The sequence below is a fragment of the Geospiza fortis genome, unplaced genomic scaffold, assembly GCF_000277835.1.
Source record: "Geospiza fortis unplaced genomic scaffold, GeoFor_1.0 scaffold171, whole genome shotgun sequence".
NCBI lineage: Eukaryota > Metazoa > Chordata > Aves > Passeriformes > Thraupidae > Geospiza > Geospiza fortis.
Window position 1 is genome coordinate 5182071 of NW_005054313.1, and position 13769 is coordinate 5195839.

Genomic DNA, 13769 nt, shown 5'->3' on the forward strand with positions numbered 1-13769 from the left:
AGCAGCTTCCCCATTTCAAAAAGGTTTTGCAGAATTGCTTAACGGGGTGACAGAGCAGTCCAGTCTCTAAGCCTGCACATCCTAAACTAAAATCAGATGGAGAGCCCACATACAGACAGGATCACCCCCCCTTCCCCTAAAACAGAGCAACTGACGTGCTTCAAACGCAGCACTGGCGTTAAGCGAGTGGGAGTTTTTCTCAGTTCTGCTGAGAGGAACAAGTGGATGTTTGACTGCTCCAGTTCTGCTGTGGCCTCCCCTTCTCTCCTATCACTATTCTTCATCAGAAAAGAGAACTGAGCCCTTACAATGAAAATTCAGTGCATTCTGTGAATGCCCACGGTGCTGAGAAAGCCAACCACGACTTTGACACATTTTCCCAGAGGCTGAGAGCTTTTACCTGCTCATCGATTTTTCTCTGCAGCTGCATGATCTTGTTCTCCAAGCCAATGTGGAGCTTCTTGTAGCGCTCCACGGAGCGTGCCTCTATCTTGAGCTTCTTGAGCTCCCTCTTGGCCATCATGCGGCGGTAGCAGCACTGCAGGTAGATGATGGCGCGCAGCGTGCGGCCGTAGCGCCGCCGCGCCAGCCAGCCCCGCACGTGCTTCTGGATGACCACGGACTTGTGCTCCCGCAGCATCTGCGGGGGAAACACAAGGGAAACACGGGGTGAGAGCTCCAAACTGCACCTGTGCAGTACACAGAACCTCCGTAACAATGGGCACTGAGACACCTTCGCCTGCAAAGAGAAACTTCTGGGGAAGAGCAGCGAGAAATGGATACTTCAAATTAAAAATAAAGGAAGAGGGAAAGAAGACTGGAACAAGGACAACAATAAGGAGTAAAAAGAAAAAGAGCTCTTTTCTTTTTAAAACATGACAAAACAGAACTGGAGGCCCATGGAAGGACTGGAAGAACATGAGAAAAACATGGCAAAAAGAACTGGAGGCACATGGAAGCACCAGGCATTCCTTTGTGTTGAGGTCAGAGCTCAGCTAATTGCACAAGTATATAGTACCTGTTGGCAAGATTACAAACACAGTATTTTTTTTAACTGCATCTTTATCTTGAAACACTTTAGAATTATTGACATATGCTGCAGAGAGTTCATCAATACAAAGTTTAAAATTACCACATTTGATATGCAATGCAGTCAGTACTACATTTCCCAGAGGAAATTGTAGCAGCTGTTAAGAAGTCAGAAGCTTTTGGTTTGTTTGTGTTATTTTGTTTTGAAGGTTTTTTGTTGCCTTTTTTGATATATCTTAGGCTTGCCAGCCTGGAAAAAATTTCATCTATTTTAATAAGAAATTTATAGTGTAGTAATTTGAATTTATTTTATGGCAGAAATTTCAACCATAGCTTTGAGGTGTAAAAAACCAAAAAAAATCCATATTATTAAAAAAAAAAATCTGTAAAATAAACCAGTCTTGTGTGTTAGCCAGAGAGTTCAGCTTGGAAGAGTCTACCACTTTTTTTGGATCCTTCACCCACTAATTCAATCACAGATTGCCCAGGTCTGGAACCCCTGAATTCAAAGAAATTACATGAGATATGCATGGAGAGCCTGCCCAAATCCACAAGGCTTCCAGTACTCTGAGAGCTTTAGAGTTCACTTAATAAAGCTTCTGCAAATAAAACAGTTTATTCTAAAGAACAAAATTATTTAGGATTTCATGTTAATGCTCAGAATTGATAGTTTAAATATCATAGGCAGTTCACATTCTTACACTGATTTACCACAAAGCTGATAAGACCAACTAGTCAGGTAACAGGAATTTTATTTTCTTTTAGACTGCTTAGCAAATGAACTGAAATGTGTTAGAAGGATTACAGTTCCAGATCAATGAGTTTAAAATTCACTGGCAAAATGGCAAGACTATAATACATATGAACTTTCTCCCTTAGCGTTTATTTCTGAATTAAAAATGAGACTGGAAATCCCAGCACTCAGTTGCTCAGCACACCAAGGTAAGGCAGCAGCTCTCTGAAAAGCACAGCAAGGTCAAAAGCCAAAGTCCTCCTGACTGCATGCCATGCTCTTTCTGGAACACTCCTTCAGGTTCCCAGCAGGTGCCTGAACACTGGAATACAACTAGCTTTCAACAATTTTCATCTCTTAAGTTTGAAAGCAACAATTTTCACCTCCTAAGTTTGAAAGCAACAAGCCCTGTAAAATACCTCCATGGCGCGGGGATGGTCCTCATCCGCCAGGGAATTCTCGCATCCATGCAATCCAGGGAGGAAACAAGCCACTCCAAAGTACAGTGAGAGGATCAGGAAAGTTACTTCATCTACCAGCTATATCCCAGGAAAGCTTATGTCAAAGCTGAGGGGGAACTAGACTCCTTGTCCAGCTGAGAAGCACGTTGCAATGTCTCAGGCAGGAGCTTTCCCCAGGATGTGTGAAACAGATGATTCAACCATACTGAATTCCTTGTTCTGCCCACGTGACTCAAGACATGCCCTCTCTTCCTACAACAACAACAGGTCCCTTTCACAATCCTAAGGAACAACACGTGTCCCACACATTACTGCAGCCAGGGCTCAGCCCAGCTCTCCTGTCACAGGGCAACCTTTCAGTTTCACTCTTCTGCAATCATCACCAACTCCACAACAGCCGTGTTTACCTTCCCACGGCACCCAGAGCTTGTGCTTCCCTCTCTGGCCATCCTGTACCTCAGCTTGGGTAAGATCCCACCTCGGGAGGACAAGACAAACACAGCACACCACAGGGGCGCTGTCAGACTGTCATGTTTTACTGCAGAGAACAATTCACAGCTCGAGGGGGATGCTCCTGACAGGCAGGTCTGACCACCCCTTCCAGGGACTCCTCCAGAAACCTGCCATCTCCATTAGGAGGGAATATAACAGGTTTATTAAACTGTGCTGCGAGACAGATGGGCTGTGTATTACTCATGTGACTAACAAGGCATAGGGAAACAACTCCCATCTTCCTGAAGATTTTAAGCCACCTACAGCTGTGACCCAGGTGTCACTTTGTCACATCTGTGTAAGAACACATCTTGTTTAACATCACAAATACAGTTTGTAATAACAAGAATGCTAAGAGCTCCAACAAAAAGGAAAGTGGATATCCACAGAAAAGAACAGCCAAGCAAACCACAAGGGTCTTACTGCTAAGAAATTCTTACCAAGGTTTATTTTTTTCAACTTTGTGGTTAGTTTATGTTAGAATGCTACACATGTGACTGTGTAGCAAGTTTAATACCAATGAAAAATATAAAGAAACTTCAAATATAAAAGAGAAAGACATGGTACATAAGCATCAGATGGCTTTTGGCTCCATGTCCTTAACATTTACATGCTTGGGAAAACAAATCCCTCAGCTACTTTTTCAGCAAAATACAGGCTGTCTTTTGAGCCTGGTAAAACTGTTCTTGTAAATAAAAACGTTATGAAATATGTCAGCACTTTGCAGTTTGAATCGTAATTCTGTTTCCAGCCCTGTAACCACTGAAAACCAAATTCTAATTTCTCAATTGAATAATTTACTATCAAGCATATTCAGGAAAATATTACCAATATTGCTAGGACAAGTTTATATCAATTTATCCCCACACCAAAACCAACATACATTAAAAAACTAAAACAAAACCACTCCACCCATGGATAACTTTCAATATCCAATTTTTGTGGGAATCTTTCTGCTAACATAATTCCATATGACATTTCAGAATCACTGAAACTAGGGATGGGAAAGGACCAGTAGTGAGTGCATCACATGTATACTGATGTAAGCAATAGTGATTTGGACTGAGACAGATTAAAGCAAGGCCATTTTCAGTATTTAAGTGCCTCAACATTCTATATAACAAGTGAAAAAGTCAGAAATGCTGTAAATCTCTTGGATTCTCCACTGGGTGCACTGAAAGTCTAAGTACATCTGTATTAGATGACAACGAGAATATGTCTACAATGCCAAGCTGATGGCAGTATTAGATATTTCAAATTTCCAGGTGCTGTCCCTTAATCCATGCTCTGCTATTTTGTGCATAACACCTAACAGCATCCACACAAAACATTTCAGATTCCCAAGATGACACCCCAGAGAAGCTTTGCTCTGAAAGTATGTGGAAACAAAGGAAGAGTGAAGAAGTACATTGTGATTTCTCACCATTTGGTACTTGTTTCTGACCATGTAGCCTCTCAGGAGGGCCTGCAGAGCAATAGTGGCATCTCGCATGCACTGGTATCTCTTGCGGACCACGTACATGCGCTGGAACTTCTGAATGGTGATGGCAGCTCGTGTTCTCCTCAGGAACTTGGCATAGCTGAGGAAAAGATCACAAACAGCACCCGTAATTATGTGATTGAATGCTTGGGGTTTTTTTAATAGCCTGTATTTTTAGTTTCTTCTTAGTGTTGTCAGTGACACAGTATATTTACTTGCTGTATACAACAGAACGACAAATTAACAGAAACCTTGCAAAGCTTTACAGGAAATGCTTTCACTTCCCCTAGGAACTGTACTAAACAACTGACAAGGTAAACTCAGCTTAATTTCTCATCACCTCTTCTCCAACTTTAAAGCTGTTTCCACTACGTCATCTTCCAGATCTACTTTCCCAACCTCCACTAGCAGAAAATGTTTGCTTGTTCTTGGCTATTGCAGTAAGACAATTACAAAGCATCATGACATATGCTTCTTTCTGAAGGTTGGTTATTACAGCCTTCATCACCACCCTGTGCACCACCCTTTGAACAATACCACCTGTACTCCTGCCCTTCTCTCTGGCCCCATGGCCATCCCTCAGAAGTCAATCCAAACAACTCACTGACTGATGAATGTCCCTTTACAGCTGCACCCTGGGTGAGGAATGGCTTCTCCAGCAGGACAGACCCAGCAGGGAGGTCACAAGGAAACTGGGCAATAAGGACTCAGACAGTCCTGCTTTACCTCACCTGCAACATATCTCCTTAGTACTACTTGTTTTCTGCATCAGAGAGCCAGGGTGCTACTGTGTCCTCTGAGAAAGGTCAGGACAGACACACTCATTATATTAAACTTCCTTCATTTCCCTGGAAAATCATCTCCTCTCAGGCAGCACAGGAAGGTGAGAACAGATGTATCACATTTCAATGCCCTGCTTACAGGCTCTGGACTGAGGCTGGTGTGGCACCTGCCCTGAGCAGTGCTTACCATCGTGCCTGGTACCCTCTGACGTGTCTCTGGATGGTGATGGCAGCCTTCCTCATCCGCATGTACTTCTTCCTCATCAGCCAGCCCCGGATCGTCTTTTGGATGCGGATACAGGCAGCTCGCAACTTATCTGCCCTTATTTTTTCCAGGTAGGCTACTTGACCAGCCCGGAAAAATATTTTTGTCTTACCAAACTGGTACTTATCCTTGTCCTATTTTCAAAGGTAAAAAGAGGGTAAGTTACAGCATTAAGTGTTGGTGCATAAAAAAAGGCATGAAGGGCTAAATGAAAGCACAGTTAGGAAAGAGGCAAAATCATCTGTGTAATATTTTGGGTAATCTGAGACTTAAATTAAGTAGTGGAGAAGGGTATTTTCTCTGTATGATTCTGTTAAAAATTAATATAATAAAGCCACAAGCATGGCCCAAAGGGACAATGTGAGATTTTTGCTTAGATGAAAATGACATAAAGACAATAACATGGAACACTACAGGAGGTACCAAAGGGGCCCAGAGGATGAAAGCAATACAGGCAGTGCACATGTACAATTTTCTGCTTAAATTGTAGCTGACCCCTCTGAAGGGTCCATCTTCAACCACATTACACAGTGCAAACAAGGCAGCTGGGGCTTCAGACATGTACAAATCACTTATTGTATCAGGACTAGGGCAGAACAAAGCATGCTGCTGCTGCTCAAACACATCTGAAATTTCAGAACTGAACCAGAAAGAGGATAATATTTTATGTCTACAGGCTGTAGAACTCCTTTGAGGGAAAAACAGAGAATATACAAAGGCACACTGAGAAGAAAATTCATTTTGTTGGCTGTTTGATTCTAACTTGAAAGGAACAGCAGTCAAAGAGCTACAGGATACATTTGTGGTTTAGTATTTTGTAGAAGTACTAAAATAGTGGCTACGAGGGAGTAAGCGACACTGTCTCTATTCCTGCAGACTCCAAATGCTCTCAGCTCTAAGTCCAGTACCTGAATCAGCTTCTCCAGGACATTTTTACACGTCTGCTTTCGGTCACCAAGGACATCCCTCTGCTTCATCAGAACCCGGTAACGGCTGAAGAACTCCTGGTACGTCCACCTGTCCCAAAAGCAGAGCACCAGTGCCAACAATGAACATTACCTTAAAAAGAACAGCAGCTGGAAGCAATGCAGAGAGAGCAGACACACCTGGAGGGGAAGCCAGCAGCACTGATCCGGATGGTCTCCAGCACACCACAGGCTCTCAGCTGCTGCACTGCCCGCTTCTCATCAAACCTAGGCAGGAACACAAGGTGGCTCTGGGATGTGGGACTGGGCTTGCATTATCTGGGGGTCCTGGTTGTGTGCACACCCAGGAGAGAAGTGGCACAGTGGGGAGCAGGGGGGGTGTGATGGGTGGTTGGTAAGGTGCTCCTGAAACCCAGGGGTAACAGAGGACAGCCTGGCTGGAGAACAGCCTGAGCCCACTGGCACTTCCTGCTGGCCAGCACAAGAGCCACAGGAGTCTTTGTGTGCCTGGGCTTTGAGAAAAACTCTAAGCAAGTTCATGTATGAAAAAAAAAAAAAAAGAAGAAAAGAAAAAGGCTTTGGAATCTGAAAAAGCAAATTCCAGCTCAAGGAGTGCAAACCCCAGTTACATTTAAAATTGCTAGCAATGAAAATGTTGGAACTTTTTTCTTACATATCACCATAAACAAAAAAATGGCATCAGGAAGCATTTCTCCCTCTATTCATCCCCAAACATCTCCTGTAATACTCATACACACACAGAATGAATCCATCACCAGAGAAAGGAGGCACAGCACTTCACTCCTGAGTGAGCAAGGGATGTCAGTGGCCTTGGGCAATCCCTCCCAACACAGGCTCCCCAAACCCCACAGGAACTGGCATCTTACGTGAATGGGAACTTGAAGTCGTTTGGCTTAATGCAGCGCACATAGTGTGGAGTTGTAGCATTCAGTGTTTCCATCAGCAGATGAAGAGAGTTTCGAAACTTTTTGAAAAGGAAAATTAAAAAGTCAGGGACTAGCCTCATCTTTGAGACAACCTCAGAAAACAGACCTGATTTGCATACTTTTAATTTAATTATGGCAAAGATACACAGATATTTTATGTTTGGCCACTGATGACTGGAACCAAATTTTCTGGGGATTGAACCCCACTTTAGATTTTAATCAAAGTGGCACATGATCCAAAAGACTCAGTTTAAGACTTTCAAAACTTCTCAGCATCCACGTTAAATTTGTTTTGAAAAGCATCAGTTTGAGGTTTGGCATCATAATAAAAAATGGATAAAAATAATTTAAAAAACTTAATAAAAATAATAAAAATACATTCCCCACAGTGCATCAGTAATTAGGGACTATTTGCACCAAGCTGTAAGTCACAATAAGCTGCACCTCTCTCAAAATCACAAGGGATCCCACGAGCCACCAGCACACCTTGAGACCTATGAGGCAGGAGGTGAAGGGAGACATTTTGTAACAGAGCTGCATCTTCAAACTCACCTGATGTCCCACAGTTTTCTTGTGCTCCTTGCTGGCTTGGCCTGGCCTGGCCTTGGCAGGTTTGACAGGCATTCGAGTCAGAGGCACACGCCCTGAAGGGGCTGCTGAAGTGGGGCTGAGCACCTTCTCCTCATCCTGGAATAACTCTGGCAGCAGCTTAAACTGGTGTAACAGCATAAAAAACACACAGAGGGTAAGAACCCAGCAAGCAATTGTACCTGTTTGTGCTTAAGGTTAAATTCCAGGCTCAGCTTTTGTAAGAACTGCATTTTTGTTGAACTTCACAGCGAACAAATGCAAAAAGCAGACAGGTTAAATGGTATAGTGAGTGGGCCATGATTTAATGCCAAAACTTCTGTGGGTTTGATCAGTGAGTCTCCCTCTCAAGACAAAATTCTGATTTTTTTTTTCATATAGCCAACAACAGCCATGTGAAACTGTTAGATACCAACAGCAGTTTCCTAAGTACCAGTTGCAATTATAAACAGCTGCTTTGATCTAAGAAGGAAACGACAGGGTCTTCTCATATTCCAATGGTGCATCAGGCTCCTTTGTGGTTGAGAGGTATCTGGGACACTGAATAAAGCAGCAGGCAGCAAAGATTTTTCCTGCTTTATCACTCCAAATTGAAATAATAAACTTAAAAGAGGAACCATCAACTGAAAAAACCCCACTAGCCAAATTTATCTGACTGAGATCTACTCCCTGCCAGTGGGAGTGGAAGAAAAACCTGAAATGTCCTTCCAAATACCACATAGGACTTCTGCTTCCCTTTCTCTAATGGCTACAAAATATACTGATACATAACAGCTGCTTTGAAGTAACCTGTAACTAAAAATAACACCACCAGGTCTTTCCACTGACAACTACAGCTCTTCAGAACCATTATGAGTAAGAGAATCTGAACCTCTCTACCTGTCCATGAATAATTTTATATCTAGCATCTGTGCCTTTTTCCCCAAGAGACAGGAACATTCATTTTTCAGTACTAGAAAGCGCTTGGGCCAAGCACAACCTAAAAAACTAAAAAATTGGTTTTGCCCTATAAAACTTGGTGAGCAGACACAATAACCAACACAGTGCACAACAAAATGGCACCTGTGCCCTGTGGTTGTGACAGAGGGGCTGGAAAAGGGCATCAAATGCTCCCCAGCAGCACCCAGCACAGCATTCCAGCACAACAAAGTGACTAAGGATGCTACAACGGCACCCTGAATTCCTGATCTCAAAAAGGAGTATCACAGCTTGGATTGATGTCACCTGAGCTGGTGGAAGAAGGACATTTCCTGAGGGTGATTTACTCTTCTCCTTCCACTGGCTCAGCCCAGAGCTGAGGATGGTTGGGGTAGCACCTCCTTGCCAGCTGCCTGTGGCACAGTGAGTTGGTGTGCACAGGCAGCTGAGCTACAGAGCCAGGTGCTCTCAGCCTGTACACAAACTTGTTTGAATTTAATGTGATTCTCTGAAGCTTCTGATGCTCCCACACACCAGAGGTGGGGGTAGGAACAGGGTTCCCACTGTCTCAACTGCAGATGGATGAGTTCTTCTAATTTGCCCATACCTGAGGCTCATGCTCTTTCTCCAGCCCTGGGAAAATCTGCCTGCTAAAGTGGGCAAGTGCATATCAAAGGCAATATTTTCACAGACACTGGCCCAGTTACTCCAAGTAGAAGAAAGGAACAATGTCTGGCCTCTCCAGCACAGGTCAGCAATAGCGGAGCAGTGATGCAATGATCCAAACTGCAGGACCACTCCTGTTTGGTTTGGGGTTTAGTATCTCATCAATTTTCTTTTGTTTCACAGAACACTAACAGTGTTCAAAGAGAGGGAAACACTGATCAAAGGGTAGATAATTCACGTGATAGAAAACAAGCAAGGAAGCATTTCTTCCCTCTAATTTTTTCAGACAACCTAACACACATGCTGCTAACAATCTTACAAATCATTTCCTTCAATACAGAGCCACAACAGAAAATTCTAACAACCATGCCAGTAGCAAGCATAAAAGCCCAGGATTGTTGTGTTGCTTTCATGATACATGCACGGAAACTGAACTGGTTCACAGAGATTCTGTGGGTGGATTTAGAGAAGAGGCCAAAATAAAGAGCTGAACTCCACAGTCCCTGCCAAGAGCAGAGTGTGTCATGCACTTTGGAGAGCAAAGAAGCATCCAAGCTGTGTGTGAGAGTGGGCATGGGCAGGATGACAGATGATGCATTCAATTTAGAATTACCTTCTGTTGGATGTGCACAGCAAACCCAGAAAACATCACCACCAACAAAATGAAATAAAAATCAGAAATGCAGTTCTACTACAATTACTAACAAAGAGGCGCTGACGAAAAATGAAAATAAAACATTCTTTACACTGCTTTTGGCAAAATGGGGTAAAACCATGTTTTTTTGGTGTTTAGACTGAACTGCCTCAAGCTACACTGAGCCTGCCCAAGCTGCTGTCAGGCTCTTACAGCAGCTCTGTGCCCTCAGTCTGCCATCCCGTGGAGCACCGTGTCCCTCTGTCCTGCACAGAGTGGCTGCCTGGCCTCTGCCAGCTCCCCAGAGATGCCACCTGCCTCCCCTCCACCCCTAGACACTGGCTTCACTCAAACCACTTCAATACTGCTCCCAGTGGAAAGTCTGCTGTGGTGTTTCATTATACCACATGTTTTAATCATTTAGCTTCATATCATCTGCTCAGAATAGAAACAGAAGAGAAAAACGTTGGTTTTCCTGATAGAATAGCATAATTTTAAATAGCCTGTCCTTGATACCCAGATTCCTAGGCCATTGGAGCTAGCAAATTCCCAACAGCCACCACTGTGCAATGTCACGTTAATTGCCTTCACATTTCTGAGAGCACAACCAGCATTTCTGCCATTACCAAACACAGACAATGCCACTGAAGGCTTATTCTATAATATTCCTTCATGCAGTATTTTTCAATTCAGAAGTTATCTTTCTTTCACAGATATCAAGGAGACAAGACTAAGTTCTGGCTGGTGTCCTTATGGTCTATATATTTTATTCCTCTCTCATTTTGAACTTGTCTCTCCTTCAGAAATTTGCTGCTCACACCATAAACAATAAGCTTCCGTTTTCAGGTTATAAAATTAAGGGCTTAACCGTTGAGCCTTCTTATACCACTATGGTATATCAGGAGTCATAGAGATCTCTACAGAAAATATAGCTAAGTTTTGTGAAAAAGAACCCCCCCCTCCCCAAATCCCCTTTCCCCACTCAAAAACCCAAACCCAACAAAAGAGCCCCCAAAGCAACAACAATGACCCACAAACAGTGAAATCAGTGGCTAAATACACTGATCTTATATGGAAAAAAGTTAGGATATAGGACTTTCTAAATTCATGCAGATAACCAAGTAAAACACAAACTATGTTCAATTTTAGCTGATCTGATACTAAGGGAGAAATATTTCCTAAGTTTCTAAGAAGTTTTCTATGACCCTTAATTCAAGGACTCTTAACTGCAAAAGAAGGAAAAAAATCCTTATACTAACCTTACTTGATTTTAGGACCCTAATTTGTTCTTCATAAACCGTGTCTTTATTCTTTTCCAAAAAGCCTTCACACTGATATTCCACCTGAAAGCCATCATTTTACAAGAGAAAGTATTAGAAGTAATAAATAATAATAATTTGCATAGAATTCACCAGCTATAACATCAACATTTAAAACATAATTCTTTTACATAACGAAAATATCAGCTCCCAAGTGCATCTTTGTTAAATACAGATTTTCCTCAAAGAGAGTGCTTTCCAGTAAAACACAGAACATTAAAACAGAGAGAGGAGTGCTGCTGTTGCATTAGAGCAGACATATTTCACTGCTGAGAGATGCTCGTGGCAAGGCAGCATGACTGAATGGTTACTGCAAGGGTGAACAACCAAAGTGTGTGCTGAGCATCTCCTTCCCTGAGCCCATCAGGGCTGCAGAGCTGTCTGAAATCCAGAGGCAACTGAGAACAAAGCACCTCTCATCTCATTAGCTGACAGGCAGTAAGTACATCTGCCTGCAGATTATGGTGGAAACGGCTCATTTGTGCTCCAAAGGACTCCTTTTACCAGCAGCAATAAAATGGCTGAATGTTGTGACAATACATAACCACCCTCTGTCACAGGGCTACAGCGTTTCCTGGACCACAGAACAGCCAGTGTCAGATAAAAACCTACCATTTATTTCACTGCCCTAATTCAAGGCTGAAAAAAACCCAAAGCTATTGTCAAAAGTCCATTTATCAGTGCTTGCACAGTGACACTATACCCTGAGCAGCAAAACATTTCAAGGAATTCCTAGAGGGAAGAGGACAGAGGATGTCTCCAGGGCTTCTGTACAGCTGGAAGCCCACCCTGAGCACTTCCTGGGGTTCCATCCATGGTTTTCCTGTGGGAGGCCATGCCAGGAGAGGGCAGCAGCACCCCTGCCTTGTCCAGGAGCACAGCAGCAGCACACATCGCTGACCTGCCAGCTGGGGCTTTGCTTCTCCTCCAAGATGTCTGTGTGCACTCACATCAGCACACAGCAACATAAAACACCTAGCACAGACACCAGGGCAGAGCTTAGAGCTTTGCTAGTACCTGCCTGGAACTGCTTTCTGCTTTCCTTGGCCCTGCTTACAGACTAGACATAGGAAAGCCTTGCTTTCAATATCAGAGTTTAGCCCAATGAACAGATTATGAAATATTAAATAATTCCTTCTTGTTCTCTCATCCTCAAAATAGAACAGAACTCGTGAATCTAAACAGTTAGAGATTCTTGGTGTTTTCATTAAGGTAACACTAGATACAAGAAGAATAGGACCCTTCTTCTACACTTAAATTCAAGAGCCTGGGAGAAACCTAGCGCAGGCAGAGAAAGCCTCCAACCTCTCCTGTGCAGACCTACTGATAAGGCTCTGAGAGCTTCTTGAAACCTTTTTGACAAAGCTGACAATATTCTCAGGCAGCTTTTCTGTCTAACAGGACAACTGTATTAAATGGGATTATGAATTTTTTTGTTTTAACCTGAGGAGTGGCTCAGTTTGAGGAGCATTGGGAACTGAACACAACATGCACTCCACTGTCACCCCCCTCAGCCAGCTTCCTAGAAAGAGCTGTTCCCTGCACAGCCCAGACAGGGGTGGGAGCAGCACACACTGCTCCAGCAATAAAAGGCTCTGTTAGCCTCTCTCCTCTTTGCACATTGAGATGGCAGCAAAAACTGCATTAATTCCTTGCTGCTCTTTAGCTAAAAGGAGTGGGGTACAGGATTTCCTTTTTTGTACATCTCTGTTGCATAACTGGGACTGATACAGTGATGCTGAGAGCTGTAAATGCACTGAGCTTCCATGTTTGGAAAAGGGATGGGCAGTGGTTGCAGCATGTGATGGAGTCAGGAGCTCCTGTGTGTCCCTGCACAGCTGCCAGTCCCACCTTCCCCTCCTGATGGAGTGTTGAGGCAGCAAGAGCTGAGCAGAGCCAGGGATGCCACTGCCAGTCTCTGCCTGCAGCAGCCCCAGGATGCCCTCCCACACACCAGCAGGAAAGCAGCACTGCAGGAAAAGTCCTTACCTTGTCAGCAAAGTGCTTGATGATAAAGGCTTTATTTGACATACGTGGTTTTTCAAAGAGAGCACATTTATTCAAATGAGTATTGTAAAGTTTTTGGGCCCAAGAGTCGTCTGAGCCTTTTGGCATCTATGGAAAAGAATACAGAATGCACTTAAAATGTCTTGAGAGCTTTTCAGCAGCAAAAGCATCTACAAAGATGGGGGACAACACTTGATGATTTGCTTTCCCATTCCAGCTCCTCGGATTCCCAGTACTGCCAGAAGCAAGGACACAGTAACCAGCTGTGTGCTTGCCATTTCCACACTGGGCACTGTGCACTGCAGCAGGTGGGACAGCTGCTGGGACACACCTGACACCCACAATGCCTCCAGTGTCACACACCTGAAGGCAGGGACCCCAAAGGCACATTACCAGACTGAGCAGAACTCATCCACCTCCATTAGAGATTTCTTGCGCTAAATAAGAACCCCAAGCTGGGTTTCCACTGAGGCAGACACACTGAGCCATCCCCTGTATATGGCTTGGCATAAAAATAAATCA

At 43.6% G+C, this 13769-nt stretch overlaps 1 protein-coding gene across 1 annotated transcript in view; it reads right to left on the minus strand.

Moving 5' to 3' along the window:
- MYO5A (myosin VA) overlaps nt 1-13769 on the minus strand; it is a 79419-nt gene that overhangs the window by 28920 nt on the left and 36730 nt on the right. Inside the window, 9 exon segments of the mRNA XM_031055852.1 lie at nt 401-640; nt 4139-4295; nt 5165-5376; nt 6151-6259; nt 6349-6435; nt 7056-7153; nt 7668-7829; nt 11181-11264; nt 13230-13355. Of these exon segments, the coding sequence (XP_030911712.1) occupies nt 401-640; nt 4139-4295; nt 5165-5376; nt 6151-6259; nt 6349-6435; nt 7056-7153; nt 7668-7829; nt 11181-11264; nt 13230-13355 (1275 nt within the window).